The sequence below is a fragment of the Physella acuta genome, unplaced genomic scaffold, assembly GCF_028476545.2.
Source record: "Physella acuta isolate Inbredline_101_S28 unplaced genomic scaffold, ASM2847654v3 ptg000049l, whole genome shotgun sequence".
NCBI classification, from domain to species: domain Eukaryota; kingdom Metazoa; phylum Mollusca; class Gastropoda; family Physidae; genus Physella; species Physella acuta.
Genome location: NW_026731569.1, coordinates 822,501 through 839,087, shown reverse-complemented (window position 1 = coordinate 839,087; position 16,587 = coordinate 822,501). Strand labels below are relative to the sequence as shown.

The window sequence follows — 16,587 nt, the reverse complement described above, 5'->3', positions numbered from 1 at the left end:
GGTAAGATCTGCTATCTATTTTAAACTGACTGGGTAAGATCTGCTATCTATTAAACTGACTGGGTAAGATCTGCTATCTATTTTAAACTGACTGGGTAAGATCTGCTATCTATTTTAAACTGACTGGGTAAGATCTGATATCTATTAAACTGACTGGGTAAGATCTGCTTTCTATTTTAAACTGACTGGGTAAGATCTGCTATCTATTAAACTGACTGGGTAAGATCTGCTATCTATTTTAAACAGACTGGGTAAGATCTGCTATCTATTTTAAACTGACTGGGTAAGATCTGCTATCTATTAAAGCTGACTGGGTAAGATCTGCTATCTATTTTAAACTGACTGGGTAAGATCTGCTATCTATTAAACTGACTGGGTATCCATAAACAATTCAACCATTTAGTTTTAATTTTTTTAAACCTCTTACGTGTCTTTTTTTAGCGCAATTTCCATACGGACAATTGCGATTATTAACTCGTCATTTCTGGATGGATGGATGTATGGATGGATATATGGATGGATGGATGGATGGATGGATGGATGGATGGATGTTTGTCCGCAGCTTTAAATGGTATCTCCTCCTTAACGAAGCAATATCGAGGACTAGTTCCAAAAGCAAATATGTTAAGCAAGTTCCAAGGATGATTGTGGGCCAAAAAATTCTCGGAATTCCTTCCTGGATTTCCCGGAAAAGCCAAAAAACCTCGAACAAATACAGTTTTTGCTCCATATCTCGGCAACCAGACCACTTAGCGACTTGAAACATTTACCAATCGATTCCTGCCATAATTTAGACCAATATTGCCGAAGAAAGTTTTCAAAAATATCCTTTCGTTCGGTCACAAAAAATTAATTAAGAACATTTAAACTGAGCGCCGTGTAGGTTTTTAGCGCAAAGCTGAGGTTCGAAAGGATTTTACCATAGCGAATGAGCGGAGGTTCGAAAGGGTTTTTTTTTTTAATTTTTCGACTGATACGGGAGGCTAGCCTGTCGCGAAATGGGATCGTTCGCGTTATTGCGCGCGGCAAGAGAGAGAGAGGCGAGCTACGCGTAGCTCGTTTTTTCCACGGGCTAATGTTTACAAACAAGAGGGCGGGTTTTAATCATGGCCAAATACTGATATAAAAGTTTTAATATTTGGGCACCGTTGCTGAATATATGATTTATCTCGATTTAAAATTTTTATGGCTAACATAAGGAAATTGCGCTTAAATTGTCACTAGACTTATTAATAACTTGTTTTTACATCACTGTTCCAAAAATTCAACTAAGAAGCGTTTTAAAAAATTAAAGCTTTATTAATCACAAATACAATTCTTCATAAGAGTTGCTTAGTTTCTTCACTGTCTTTTAACAACAGATTCGAAATCAAGTATTAAACATTTGTCATCATCTGTAGTCAAAGAACCGGAGAAATATTGACAGGGTTACATATGTCTAGATTACACATATTGTTTGCCCATATCATATACCTGAGATGACATTCACACCAACACCACATACACCTTAACACCACCAAGCATACACTAAATTAAATAACACCACCAACAGACACCCTCACTAAACACCACACAATCATCCTCTCATTGTACACATTTTCTGGTTTACAAATATTTAACATAATTGATTGGATATACATTAATCAATGATCACATTTGTCAATGTCCAATGATTGAAGAAACGCCTTCAATATGCTAAGAGCTTCAACCCATCAATAAACACAGGCTAACTATTGAGTGATAGACTCTAGTACATCTGACATAGTCGACAGATTATTCACTTCATTTAGAATCTATTGACAGTGTCAATGTCTGGACTCGTTTGTTTGTCTTTTGTCAACGTGAGTCGAGAGACTAATCTAGAACATTCTAGTGCACGTTAAGTCTTAAATTAAAATGGCGAAAGTTCTGGAAGCAGAGAAAGCAAAGATTGTTACAAGTCAAAGACTGATTGGCCAGATTTATCCAACAGTGAGATTCGTTTCTCTGTGGACTTTGTAGATCTTTCACCGTCAGCTAACAAGTCTCTAAACAAACCATCAAACACAGTTGAAACTATTCTGTGAACTTAATCAGACTATTCTAGGCACTATTTCTACACAAACTTTGAGCACTAAATGGAACACAAATTGTGGTCACCTCCCATCAGTAGAGTTGAGAACATCAAATACAATCATGTGCAACTTTACATATTATACAGTAACTTTATTATAGGAATAGCATACAATCAAATAGTTCATTTCAAGTACAGCACACGTAGCTGCACACATACACACACACTGCACACACAGACACACATTGCATATATACTGCACACAGACACATGCCGCAAACACACATGATGTACACCTGCAAACACACACACGTTACACACACACACTCACACACACACGCTTTACACCAGTATCTCAACATTATAAATAGCAATGGTTCCATCTGTCTAGAATCTTGACCACCTTGCCAAGCTGTCTAGAATCTTGACCACCTTGTCAAGCTGGCCAGAATCTTGACCACCTTGCCAAGCTGTCTAGAATCTTGACCACCCTGTCCAGCTGTCTAGAATCTTGACCACCTTGTCAGGCTGTCTAGAATCTTGACCACCTTGTCAAGCTGGCCAGAATCTTGACCACCTTGTCAAGCTGTCTAGAATCTTGACCACCCTGTCCAGCTGTCTAGAATCTTGACCACCTTGTCAGGCTGTCTAGAATCTTGACCACCTTGTCAGGCTGTCTAGAATCTTGACCACCTTGTCCAGCTGTCTAGAATCTTGACCATCTTGTCAAGATGTCCAGAATCTTGACCACCTTGTCAGGCTGTCTAGAATCTTGACCACCTTGTCCAGCTGTCTAGAATCTTGACCATCTTGTCAAGATGTCCAGAATCTTGACCACCTTGTCAGGCTGTCTAGAATCTTGACCACCTTGTCAGGCTGTCTAGAATCTTGACCACCTTGTCAAGATGTCCAGAATCTTGACCACCTTGTCAAGATGTCTAGAATCTTGACCACCTTGTCAAGATGTCTAGAATCTTGACCACCTTGTCAAGCTGTCTAGAATCTTGACCACCTTGTCAGGCTGTCTAGAATCTTGACCAGCTTGTCAGGCTGTCTAGAATCTTGACCAGCTTGTCAGGCTGTCTAGAATCTTGACCACGACATCAGTCTCAGGGCCAGCACTGTAAAGACGAGCATGACCAGATGACCTGCAGGCACCCGGACACCTGAGTTTTTGGGAGTTGTCGTGGCGTCCACAGAGACTTTGGTGCTGGTGCTGGTGTCGGTGATGGTGCTGGGTTTCCTGGTGGTCGTCACTGTCCGGCTGTTGAGATTTTGTACTGGACGGTAGTCGTTGACCAGCAGCTCATCCTCCTCGTTGTGGAGGGACCGGAAAATATTTAACTGCAGAAGATAGAGTGTGTCAGTAAAAAATATATCGCCAAACATTAGGACTACATAATCCAATTACTACAAAAACTTGTGCCCACTTTTGTATCTAAGCTAACTACTAATGATGACCGTACGAGCAATATGTCACTATCATCAAGCAACTGACACCCAACTCACCTGGTGACACACCACTCACCTGGTGACACACTACTCACATGGTGACACACTACACATCTGGTGACACCCCACTCACCTGGTGACACACCACTCACCTGGTGACACGCCACTCACCTGGTGACACACCATTCACCTGGTGACACACATTCTCACCTGGTGACACACATTCTCACCTGGTGACACACCACTCACCTGGTGACACACCACTCACCTGGTGACACACCACTCACCTGGTGACACCCCATTCACCTGGTGACACCCCACTCACCTGGGGACACCCCACTCACCTGGGGACACACCACTCACCTGGTGACACACAACTCACCAGGTGACACACCACACACCTGGTGACACACCACTCACCTGGTGACACCCCACTCACCTGGTGACACACCACTCACCTGGTGACACACCACACACCTGGTGACACACCACTCACCTGGTGACACACCACTCACCTGGTGACACACAACTCATATGGTGACACAACACTCACCTAGTGACACACCACTCATCTGGTGACACGCCACTCACCTGGTGACACCCCACTCACCTGGTGACACACCACTCACCTGGTGACACACCACTCACCTGGTGACACACATTCTCACCTGGTGACACACATTCTCACCTGTGACACACCACTCACCTGGTGACACACCACTCACCTGGGGACACACCACTCACCTGGGGACACACCACACACCTGGTGACACACCACTCACCTGGTGACACCCCACTCACCTGGTGACACCCGACTCACCTGGGGACACACCACTCACCTGGTGACACACAACTCACCAGGTGACACACCACACCTGGTGACACACCACTCACCTGGGGACACACCACACACCTGGTGACACACCACTCACCTGGTGACACACCACTCACCTGGTGACACACCACTCATATGGTGACACACCACTCACCTGGTGACACACCACTCACCTGGTGACACACAACTCACCTGGTGACACACAACTCATATGGTGACACACTATTCACCTGGTGACACTCCACTCACCTGGTGACACGCCACTCACCTAGTGACACACCACTCACCTGGTGACACACATTCTCACCTGTGACACACCACTCAGCTGGTGACACGCCACTCACCTGGTGACACACCACTCACCTGTGACACACCACTCAGCTGGTGACACAACTTATTTGGTGACACACCACTCACCTGGTGACACACCACTCACCTGGTGACACCCCACTCACCTGGTGACACCCCACTCACCTGGTGACACGCCACTCACCTGGTGACACACATTCTCACCTGGTGACACACATTCTCACCTGGTGACACACATTCTCACCTGTGACACACCACTCACCTGGTGACACACCACTCACCTGGTGACACACCACTCACCTGGTGACACCCCACTCACCTGGTGACACACCACTCACCTGGTGACACACCACTCACCTGGTACTCTGAGATGTTGATCTTGTCCACTGCCACTGACCAGATGACAGTTTCTGAGCAGGGGGGCGTGGTCAAGCTGCCCTCATACCGGTAAAAGTCCAAGTTTTCTAAGTCGTCAGGCAGGAGGTCGCTGACTTTAAAGGGCTCGATCTCTGTTTCATTGTCTAGAGCACATAGGGAGCAGAATACAGACATTTGACTGGTATAAGACAGACACGGGACAGACAACTGATATGAGATCTTGTCACATAACAATTCGAATCTTTTAAAAATGTATAAAAAATAAACTATTCCCAGCGAGGTAATTCTAACTGATGTGCTTAAGCCGTCTCTCATATCCCAAATTAAAACATTTTGTCAAATGTAATGAGTTGGGTTAAAATACAAGATGTATTTTAAATGTTATATTTTGACAAGTACAGAAAAAGAAATGAAAGATTTTTTAAAATTGAAATTTGAAAATTATAATAAACCATAAGCTGCAAAAGCGAGGATATATTTTTTAAATAGCTGAAAGCATTAGTTGCAGGATGATTAAAAATAAAATACGTCAAAAATATTAGTTAAACGACTTGATATAAAACAAAAATGAAAATATAAATTAATCAGATAAAGATGTTCTTGAAACGCATAAGGGTTAAATATTGATTGATTTTATAATGATAATCCCATCACCAAAGTTGAGACAAAAAATAACATACCTATGTTCTCTGTTGAATGATTGCAATAAAAAAATTAATACAAGAATGAAATTACATGATTTAATTCTAAATCTTAGAACCATATACAGTGAATTATATTGATAGAAATTATACAACTCAACAAGACTCACTGGCGCTTGTAATGTTGGGGAAATATTTGAGCAGCTCATCTAGTTTTGTGTTGTTGTTGTCACTTCTCTGAAAAGTTCAGGCTACAGTTCAATAATAAAATCACCATCTTCACCTAATACACTACCTTCATCTTATCACTACCTTAAACTATCTGACAATTATCTTAAATTACCTGGACGGAACCTTTAAGTAACCAATCCCTTCAATTGTCTAATGGCTATTTTTTTTAATTTAGTGACAACTACCATTAATTAACTGAACACTCTCTCTAATTAGCTGACCACTATAACTAATTAACTAACCACTACCATTAATTAACTAACCACTACCATTAATTAACTAACCACTACCACTAATTGACTAACCGCTACCACTAATTAACTAACCACTATCACTAATTAACTAACCACTACCACTAATTAACTAACCACTACCACTAATTAACTAACCACTACCACTAATTAACTAACCACTACCACTAATTTACTAACCACTATCACTAATTAACTAACCACTATCACTAATTAGCTGTCCACTATCACTAATTAACTAACCACTACCACTAATTAACTAACCATTACCACTAATTAACTAACCACTATCACTAATTAGCTGTCTACTATCACTAATTAACTAACCACTACCACTAATTAACTAACCACTACCACTAACTAACTAACCACTACCACTAATTAACTAACCACTACCACTAATTAACTAACCACTATCACTAATTAGCTGTCTAATATCACTAATTAACTAACCACTACCACTAATTAACTAACCACAACCACTAATTAGCTGTCCACTACCACTAATTACCTGAAATAAAAAGCCAAGAACAGCCAGGCCGTGGGGGTGAGATGATGACGTGTTGGATTTTTCTAGACGTTTCTGGACGTGCACCAGGTGAAGCTGGGATAAAAATAGAATCTTTGAAGTCATTAAGCACATTGACAGATACATTGACGTCATTAAGCATATTGACGTCATTAAGCACATTGACAGATACATTGACTTCATTAAGCATATTGACGTCATTAAGCACATTGACGTCATTAAGCACATTAACAGATACATTGACTTCATTAAGCACATTGACGTCATTAAGCACATTGACCGACACATCGACGTCATTAAGCACATTGACAGACAAACTGACGTCATTAAGCACATTGACGTCATTTAAGCACATTAGCCGACACATCGACGTCATTAAGCACATTGAACGACAGACTAACGCCTTTAAAGAGATTGAGTTAAAAACAAAGGACAGAAAAAATATACCGAGATCTAGATGATTGTATTGTCCGGTTGCAGAACCAAACGATTGACATAAATGACAAACCACAGACACAAATAACACAAATGACAGACAGATAAAAGAGATGTGTACCTCCATGGGGGCGAATTGTGAGTCTATGGCGTGCTCTGACCCTTGTCTATCCAATGACCCCCAGTGAAAGTGGAACTGCTCCAGCCTGTAGTCGTCTGGCAAATTCCCGCCACGGAGATAGACCCGCTCGTTGCCAGAGTAGATGACCTCAGCTATAAATAGACAATGCGTCATAACAATACTCCGATGGTACTTATTCGAATAACGGTACACGGAAAAAGCAACGTGCTTATTTCGTCTAAAGGTGATCTATATTTAGGTTCTGTTTATAGGCATGGGCCTACGTTTGTTTTGGTTAAAAATTTTGAACTTCCTTTTTTACTTATTTTATAAAATTATTTTGGCTATTCGATCGAGCAAGGTTTGAATAAAGAGTAGGATAGCTATGAATGTTTCTAGATAGCTATAGTGTTCTTTTTTTTTTCTCTTTAGAGCAGGGGTCTCCAAACTACGGCCCGCGGGCCGGATGCGGCCCGCAAAGTCCTCTCATCCGGCCCGCTGAAATCTTTTTGTCCTAGGAAAAATCGTTTGTTGGTGATGGCTGAGGAACATTGCCCAGAAAAATCAAAGACATGCCTGGAAAAAACTGGCCCTCGAACTGAAATTTGATAGTTAATGCGGCCCTCGGACTGAAAAGTTTGGAGACCCCTGCTTTAGAGCAAAGGAGCTACACCATTTTCTGACACATTACATTAAGGTTACATACAGGCTACATGCTATGTAGGCGATTTTTTTTCTCATTATATAGCAAGAAATAAGCAACGTGCTTATTTCCACTTTACCGCTACTTTCTCCCCCAGCCATAGGCGGCTCCAGTTATGGAGAGCCCTAGGTGGCTCATAGCAAAGATGGGCTGCTACGTCCCACACACAAGCCTTATCCTGATTGAGCCCAGAAGTGTGAGTGAGGTTTAGGGGATGGTCGAGGGGTTGGTGTGGGGGTGGGGTGGTCGTGGGGATGGAGTGGGGGGGGGGGGGGGGTGACAGGGGTTGGGGTGACAGGGGTTGGGGTGCGGGGTTGTGTGAAATGCTGATTTTTAGGAATTCGGGTGAAAGGTTGGTGTGAGGGGTTGGGTTGAGGGGTTGGTGTGAGGGGTTGGTGTGATGGGTTGGTGTGAGGGTGTGGAGGTGGGGGTAAAGATAAGACGTTGACACGAAGCTAATGTTTATCTAGATGTCACACTCAGATTGTCAGGTGTGCTTCCTGTCAGTGCAGATATGACTCCACGCTTCACCTGAGCGGGACGGCCAGCAGGTAGGTGATTCACCTGTACAGACCCACAACATACCGACCCACCCCCCAACCCGGACACTTTCAAACCCATTTTTTATACACAAGTTGTTAAGATTTGAAATGGCACTTTTTAATTGACTGGTTCAACAAAACATGCCCCAGTTATTTTTGTTTTCTTTCAAGTTTTTAAGTACTTAAATTTGATCACACAAGGTGCAGCTCTTGTTTTCGTACACAATATTTATACAAAGTCACTCACCAATCACTCTCGTACCAAACACTCTCGCACCACTCTCGCACCAAACAATCTCGCACCAAACACGCACCAAACACGAAACAAACACTCTCGCACCAAACACGCACCAAACACTCTCGCACCAAACACTCTCGCACCAAACACTCTCGCACCAAACACTCTCGCACCAAACATGCACCAAACACTCTCGCACCAAACACTCTCGCACCAAACACTCCCGCACAAAACACTATCCCACCAAACACTCTCGCACCAAACACTCCCACCAAACACGCACCAAACACTCTCGCACCAAACACTCTCGCACCAAACACTCTCGCACCAATCACTGTCGTACCAAACACACTCGCACCAAACACTCTCGCACCAAACACTCTCGCTCCAAACACTCTAGCACACAACACTCCCACCAAACACGCACCAAACACTCTCGCACCAAACACTCTCGCACCAAACACTCTCGCACCAAACACTCTCGCACCAAACATGCACCAAACACTCTCGCACCAAACACTCTCGCACCAAACACTCCCGCACAAAACACTCTCCCACCAAACACTCTCGCACCAAACACTCCCACCAAACACGCACCAAACACTCTCGCACCAAACACTCTCGCACCAAACACTCTCGCACCAATCACTGTCGTACCAAACACACTCGCACCAAACACTCCCGCACAAAACACTCTCGCACCAAACACTCTCGCACCAAACACGCACCAATCACTGTCGTACCAAACACACTCGCACCAAACACTCTCGCACCAAACACTCTCGCACCAAACACTCTCGCTCCAAACACTCTCGCTCCAAACACTCTCGCACCAAACACTCTCGCACCAATCACTCTCGCACCAAACACTCTAGCACCAAACACTCTAGCACCAAACACTCTCGCACCAATCACTGTCGTACCAAACACACTCGCACCAAACACTCTCGCACCGAACACTCTCGCTCCAAACACTCTCGCTCCAAACACTCTCGCACCAAACACTCTAGCACACAACACTCCCACCAAACACGCACCAAGCACTCTCGCACAAAACACGAACCAAACACGCACCAAACACGCACCAAACACTCTCGCACCAAACATTCTCGCACCAAACACTCTCGCACCAAACACTCTAGTACCAAACACTCTAGTACCAAACACTCTCGCACCAAACACGCACCAAACACGCACCAAACACTCGTACCAAACACTCTCGCACCAAACACGCACCAATCACTCTCGTACCAAACACTCTCGCACCAAACACTCTCGCTCCAAACACTCGCACCAAACACTCTCGCACCAAACACGCACCAATCACTCTCGCACCAAACACGCACCAATCACTCTCGCACCAAACACGCACCAAACACTCTCGCACCAAACACGCACCAATCACTCTCGTACCAAACACTCGCACGAAACACTCCCGCACCAAACACTCTCGCACAAAACACTCTCGCACCAAACACTCTCGCACCAAACATGCACCAATCACTGTCGTACCAAACACACTCGCACCAAACACTCTCGCTCCAAACACTCTCGCACTAAACACTCTAGCACACAACACTCCCACCAAACACGCACCAAACACTCTCGCACCAAACACTCTCGCACCAAACACTCTCGCACCAAACACTCTCGCACCAAACACTCTCGCACCAAACACTCTCGCACCAAACACTCTCGCACCAAACACTCTCGCACCAAACACGCACCAATCACTGTCGTATCAAACACACTCGCACCAAACACTCTCGCATCAAACACTCTCGCTCCAAACACTCTCGCACACAACACTCCCACCAAACACGCACCAAACACTCTCGCACCAAACACTCTCGCACCAAACACTCTCGCACCAAACACTCTCGCACCAAACACTCTCGCACCAAACACTCTAGCACTAAACACTCTCGCGCCAAACACGCACGAATCACTGTCGTACCAAACATACTCGCACCAAACACTCTCGCACCAAACACTCTCGCTCCAAGCATTCTCGCACCAAACACTCTAGCACACAACACTCCCACCAAACACGCACCAAACACTCTCGCACCAAACACTCTCGCACCAAACACTCTCGCACCAAACACTCTCGCACCAAACACTCTCGCACCAAACACTCTCGCACCAAACACTCTGGCACCAAACACTCTGGCACCAGACACTCTGGCACCAGACACTCTGGCACCAGACACTCTGGCACCAGACACTCTGGCACCAGACACTCCTAGAGTGCTGTAACTGACCCGTGTGTCCCCCCTTGTTGACCAGCCTCATGTCCAGCCCGTCCAGCTTGCTGGTGTAGTCCGTGACGTTGAAGCGCTGGAGGAGAGGGTCGTACAGGACGGTGCTCGTGTTGATGTCGATGGGGGACTGGAACACACCCCCACAGTCGCTGTAGGTCAGGCTCCATTTATCTGGTCCTGGGGGTCACAGAAACACGGTCAGACAACAACAATGTCAGAGAACATACAACAATCACTCAAACGCTCAAAGAAACTATCCCATCCCTCCAACAAACTCCACCCCCTTTACAAATTGTCTCACTCGCCCCCCCCCCCCCCCGCCACAAACTGTCCCACCCACACTACAAACTGTCCCACCCACACTACAAACTGTCCCACCCACCCTAAAAACTGTCCCCCACCCCCCCCCCCACCCCAACAAACTGCCCCACCTACCCAACAAACTGTCCCACCCACCCCCCACCCAACAAAGTGTCCCACCCACCCAACAAACTGCCCCCACCCCCCCCCCCCCAAACAAACTGTCACATCCACCCTACAAACTGTCCCCAACCCCCCCCCCCCACCCCAACAAACTGTCCCACCTACCCAACAAACTGTCCCACCCACACCCCACCCCAACAAAGTGTCCCACCCACCCAACAAACTGCCCCCACCCCCCCAACAAATTGTCCCACCCACCCAACAAACTGTCCCACCCACCCAACAAACTGTCCCCCACCCCCCTCCCCAAGCAAACTATCCCCTCCCTCCAACAATCTCCCCCCTCCTTAACAAAGTGTCCCAACCCTCCAACATTTCCCCCCCCCCCCAAACTCCCCCCCCCCACAACAAACTATCCTATCCCTCCAGTTTATCCTAGTTACAAAAGTGAAGTATAACCAGGTTAGGTCACAAAACTTACCTCCTAAATCTGAGCGGTTATAGTTCCAAGCTGAAATGTACAAGAGATTTCTATATGCAATGTTAAGCATATTATATATATATATATATATATATATATATATATATATATATATATATATATATATATATATATATATATATATATATATATATATATATATATATATATATATATATATATATATATATGCTTTTTCTTTGTTCTTAAATTGTGCTGTCTGGTATTTCCTCCAACTCCATTTCTGATTTTTTCCCCGCTCAAAACACGGCCGACTAGTGCTCTATTTTTTCTTCCTTAATTGTACAGCATTGAAGGAAATTTTCCCCCGCTTCCACCAGAGAAAAAAGTAGTAGTTGTTTGATTTTGGTGTTGTTTCTCCTAGATAGGTTGCTGTCTCCAGCTACTGAGCCTCATCTGCACGGGGGTTCGAACTGGGGACTTTTTGGTTTTACAACCGTGAACACGACGACTAGACCACGCCGACCGCACTTAATATGTGTATACTGTTTCAATCTTTGGCTCAAAGGCATTTGCACTAGTATCGTTTTTTACCGTTCTGGCTTCTAATCATTTTTACTTAGGTCGGCACTGACAACAAATGTCACAACACTGACATCAAATGTCACAACACTGACATCAAATGTCACAACACTGACATCAAATGTCACAACACTGACATCACATGTCACAACACTGACATCACATGTCACAACACTGACATCAAATATCACAACACTGACATCAAATATCACAACACTGACATCAAATATCCAACACTCACATCAAATATCCAACACTGACATCACATGTCACAACACTGACATCACATGTCACAACACTGACATCACATGTCACAACACTGACATCACATGTCACAACACTGACATCAAATATCACAATACTGACATCAAATATCACAACACTGACATCAAATATCACAACACTGACATCAAATATCCAACACTGACATCAAATATCCAACACTGACATCAAATATCCAACACTGACATCAAATGTCACATCACTGACATCACATGTCACATCACTGACATCACATGTCACATCACTGACATCACATGTCACATCACTGACATCACATGTCACATCACTGACATCACATGTCACAACACTGACATTAAATGTCACATCACTGACATCAAATGTCACAACACTGACATCACATGTCACAACACTGACATCACATGTCACAACACTGACATCAAATGTCACATCACTGACATCACATGTCACATCACTGACATCACATGTCACAACACTGACATCAAATGTCACATCACTGACATCAAATGTCACAACACTGACATCACATGTCACATCACTGACATCAAATGTCACAACACTGACATCAAATGTCACATCACTGGCATCAAATGTCACATCACTGACATCAAATGTCACAACACTGACATCACATGTCACAATACTTACTGGCAGCATCGGCTTTGACCACTCGTATTTTTCCCGCCAATAGGAAGCTCAAAACCAACAGTAAGATGTTTGATGACGTCAGACTGGCGGCCATGAGGATTCAGTAAGTGAAGTAAACTTGACAGTAAGTGAAGTAAACTTGACAGTAAGTGAAGTAAACTTGACAGTAAGTGAAGTAAACTTGACGATTAAATGTTGAGCAATCAGTTCATGCGCTGCTCTGTTCTATCTGTACATTTTCAAAGTCAAAATTAGATTTTATTTTACATTTAAAATTATTTCAACAAATTCATGTTAGTTGTTCCAGCACATGTAGATAGTTTCACATTATATATATATATATATATATATATATATATATATATATATATATATATATATATATATATATATATATATATATATATATATATATATATTAAACTACCTGTTTACTAACCGAATTCCAAAAATCCTTCTAAACCAAGCTGTCAATTTAAATGAATCTCTTCAAAACCTGACATACAAACCTATTTTTACCTAACGTCTTAGCATACAAATCTCCCCTACCTAACTTCTTAACATACAAATCTCCCTCACTATCCTAACTATAAGCCTGCCTTGGTTAATATTTACACGTGCAAGTCCTGCTAAAAGTTTAAGACAGTTTTTATCTAACGCAGTTGAGTCCAACCAAAAATGTGGGTCTATTCAAGAAGAAAACTTACTGAACTACTAAGTCCCTCCTAGTTCACTAAATGGTGCAGTTGCTTACACAACCACACGATTTCTGTCACTGCCAAAACAAAATGCCAACCACAATGTGAGACCATTGACATCAGCTAAAGTTTTATCATGCAGACAATATGACACAAGCATCCAGCCAGTGGTAGTTAGACAGGCACCATCAATCCCTTGAACACCACCCTCCTCGCATACCACCCACCCCATCATGACCAACCCCCTCACCACCCACCTTGCCCCCGCCCCCACCAACAGCAGAAGGCAACCAGCCAACTTTGGGCGGCACTAGACGCATGTTTTTATCACTTATGGCACTCAGCTCGTTATTTGACCCACTCCCTCGACCATCTCCCCCCCCCCCCCACGATTGGCACTTAATTACTACCACAACATGGTACCCCAAGGGCAAAAGGACAAATTTGTTTCTCGTCACGTGATTCCCAAATAGTATTTTACATCTGAGATCAGTTTACCTACGGTCTACATCAAAAACATCTCGCCATCTTTATACACATTAATTTACCATTGGTTTTTTAAAACATTACTTACAAATGTTCTGTTATAAAAACCATCTAATGTTTCAAGTATTGGTACAACAAAGACGACATTGTGTTCAAAACTAAGCTATAAACTTTACAACAATCGAAGTCAACACGGAAGTTTATAAACCTTTGGAATTATTCTAACCTTCACTGTTTGATGCTAGATCTATAAGGTTTACTGCGTACTGTTATACACTTTACTGTATAAGGTTATACAATTTACTGTTAAATGTTTACTGATCATTCAGGAGAAAGAATTTTGTAAACCTTTTATAAACCTTTTGTAAACCTTCTAGTAAACCTTTTATAAACCTTTTATAAACCTTTTGTAAACCTTTTGTAAACCTTCTAGTAAACCTTTTATAAACCTTTTGTAAACCTTTTGTAAACCTTCTAGTAAACCTTTTGTAAACCTTCTAGTAAACCTTGTGTATACTGTTAGCTATTTTATAATCGACTTCAATTTGAGATACTTAAGACTTATTAACAATGATCTGTTCAGGCCTGAGTTGCCACTACAAGGATGTTGCTAATCTCATTGACTGTGTCCTGAGTTGCCACTACAAGGATGTTGCTAATCTCATTGACTGTGTCCTGAGTTGCCACTACAAGGATGTTGCTAATCCCATTGACTGTGTCCTGAGTTGCCACTACAAGGATGTTGCTAATCCCATTGACTGTGTCCTGAGTTGCCACTACAAGGATGTTGCTAATCCCATTGACTGTGTCCTGAGTTGCCACTACAAGGATGTTGCTAATCCCATTGACTGTGTCCTGAGTTGCCACTACAAGGATGTTGCTAATCCCATTGACTGTGTCCTGAGTTGCCACTACAAGGATGTTGCTAATCCCATTGACTGTGTCCTGAGTTGCCACTACAAGGATGTTGCTAATCCCATTGACTGTGTCCTGAGTTGCCACTACAAGGATGTTGCTAATCCCATTGACTGTGTCCTGAGTTGCCACTACAAGGATGTTGCTAATCCCATTGACTGTGTCCTGAGTTGCCACTACAAGGATGTTGCTAATCCCATTGACTGTGTCCTGAGTTGCCACTACAAGGATGTTGCTAATCCCATTGACTGTGTCCTGAGTTGCCACTACAAGGATGTTGCTAATCCCATTGACTGTGTCCTGAGTTGCCACTACAAGGATGTTGCTAATCCCATTGACTGTGTCCTGAGTTGCCACTACAAGGATGTTGCTAATCCCATTGACTGTGTCCTGAGTTGCCACTACAAGGATGTTGCTAATCCCATTGACTGTGTCCTGAGTTGCCACTACAAGGATGTTGCTAATCCCATTGACTGTGTCCTGAGTTGCCACTACAAGGATGTTGCTAATCCCATTGACTGTGTCCTCAGTTGCCACTACAAGGATGTTGCTAATCTCATTGACTGTGTCCTGAGTTGCCACTACAAGGATGTTGCTAATCTCATTGACTGTGTCCCAAACATTTCATTGACACATGTCAAACACTTAAGCTGGATACGAATATCGGCTAATCTGGGATTTTCTAGTTTGATTGAATGTTTGCCAGGTAAATCTCTCACATGACAGCAAATACAAGGCCAGCAAGGTTTTAACAAATCCATCAAGATCTTTGTTTGGCCATCAAGATCTTAGAATTGCCATCAAGATTTTAGTTTGGGCATCATGATTTTAGTTTGGCCATCAAGATCTTAGTTTGGCCATCAATATCAGTGCTTGGCCATCAAGATCTTAGTGTGGTCATCAGGATCGTAGTTTGGCTATCAAGATCTTAGTTTGGCTATCAAGATCTTAGTTTGGCTATCAATCAAGATCTTAGAAATGCCATCAAGATCGTATCATACCAACATACAATAAAGTTATTCACAGAAAAGTGGCCAACAATAGGACCATATTTTACAACCGTACCCTAGCCTGGCCGCCAAGTTCATGTGTTGAGTCATAGTTACCTACATAGTCAGGAATTGTTAGATATGAAGGAGTTTTAATACCA

At 43.3% G+C, this 16,587-nt stretch overlaps 1 protein-coding gene across 2 annotated transcripts in view; it reads right to left on the bottom strand.

Annotated features, from left to right (window-relative positions):
• Positions 1 to 1,299: 1,299 nt before the first annotated feature.
• The window catches only part of LOC131945481 (carbonic anhydrase 2-like), a 21,944-nt gene continuing 6,656 nt past the window's right edge, over positions 1,300 to 16,587 (bottom strand). For both annotated transcript variants that reach the window (XM_059306375.1, XM_059306374.1), the window contains exons 2-9: positions 13,339 to 13,567; positions 11,887 to 11,916; positions 10,983 to 11,159; positions 7,236 to 7,387; positions 6,662 to 6,754; positions 5,839 to 5,905; positions 5,007 to 5,170; positions 1,300 to 3,397 (exon numbers count right to left, since the gene is read on the bottom strand). In XM_059306375.1, the coding sequence (XP_059162358.1) occupies positions 3,137 to 3,397; positions 5,007 to 5,170; positions 5,839 to 5,905; positions 6,662 to 6,754; positions 7,236 to 7,387; positions 10,983 to 11,159; positions 11,887 to 11,916; positions 13,339 to 13,432 (1,038 nt within the window). In that variant the 5' untranslated portion in view covers positions 13,433 to 13,567 and the 3' untranslated portion in view covers positions 1,300 to 3,136. The remainder of the gene's footprint in view (positions 3,398 to 5,006; positions 5,171 to 5,838; positions 5,906 to 6,661; positions 6,755 to 7,235; positions 7,388 to 10,982; positions 11,160 to 11,886; positions 11,917 to 13,338; positions 13,568 to 16,587) is intronic.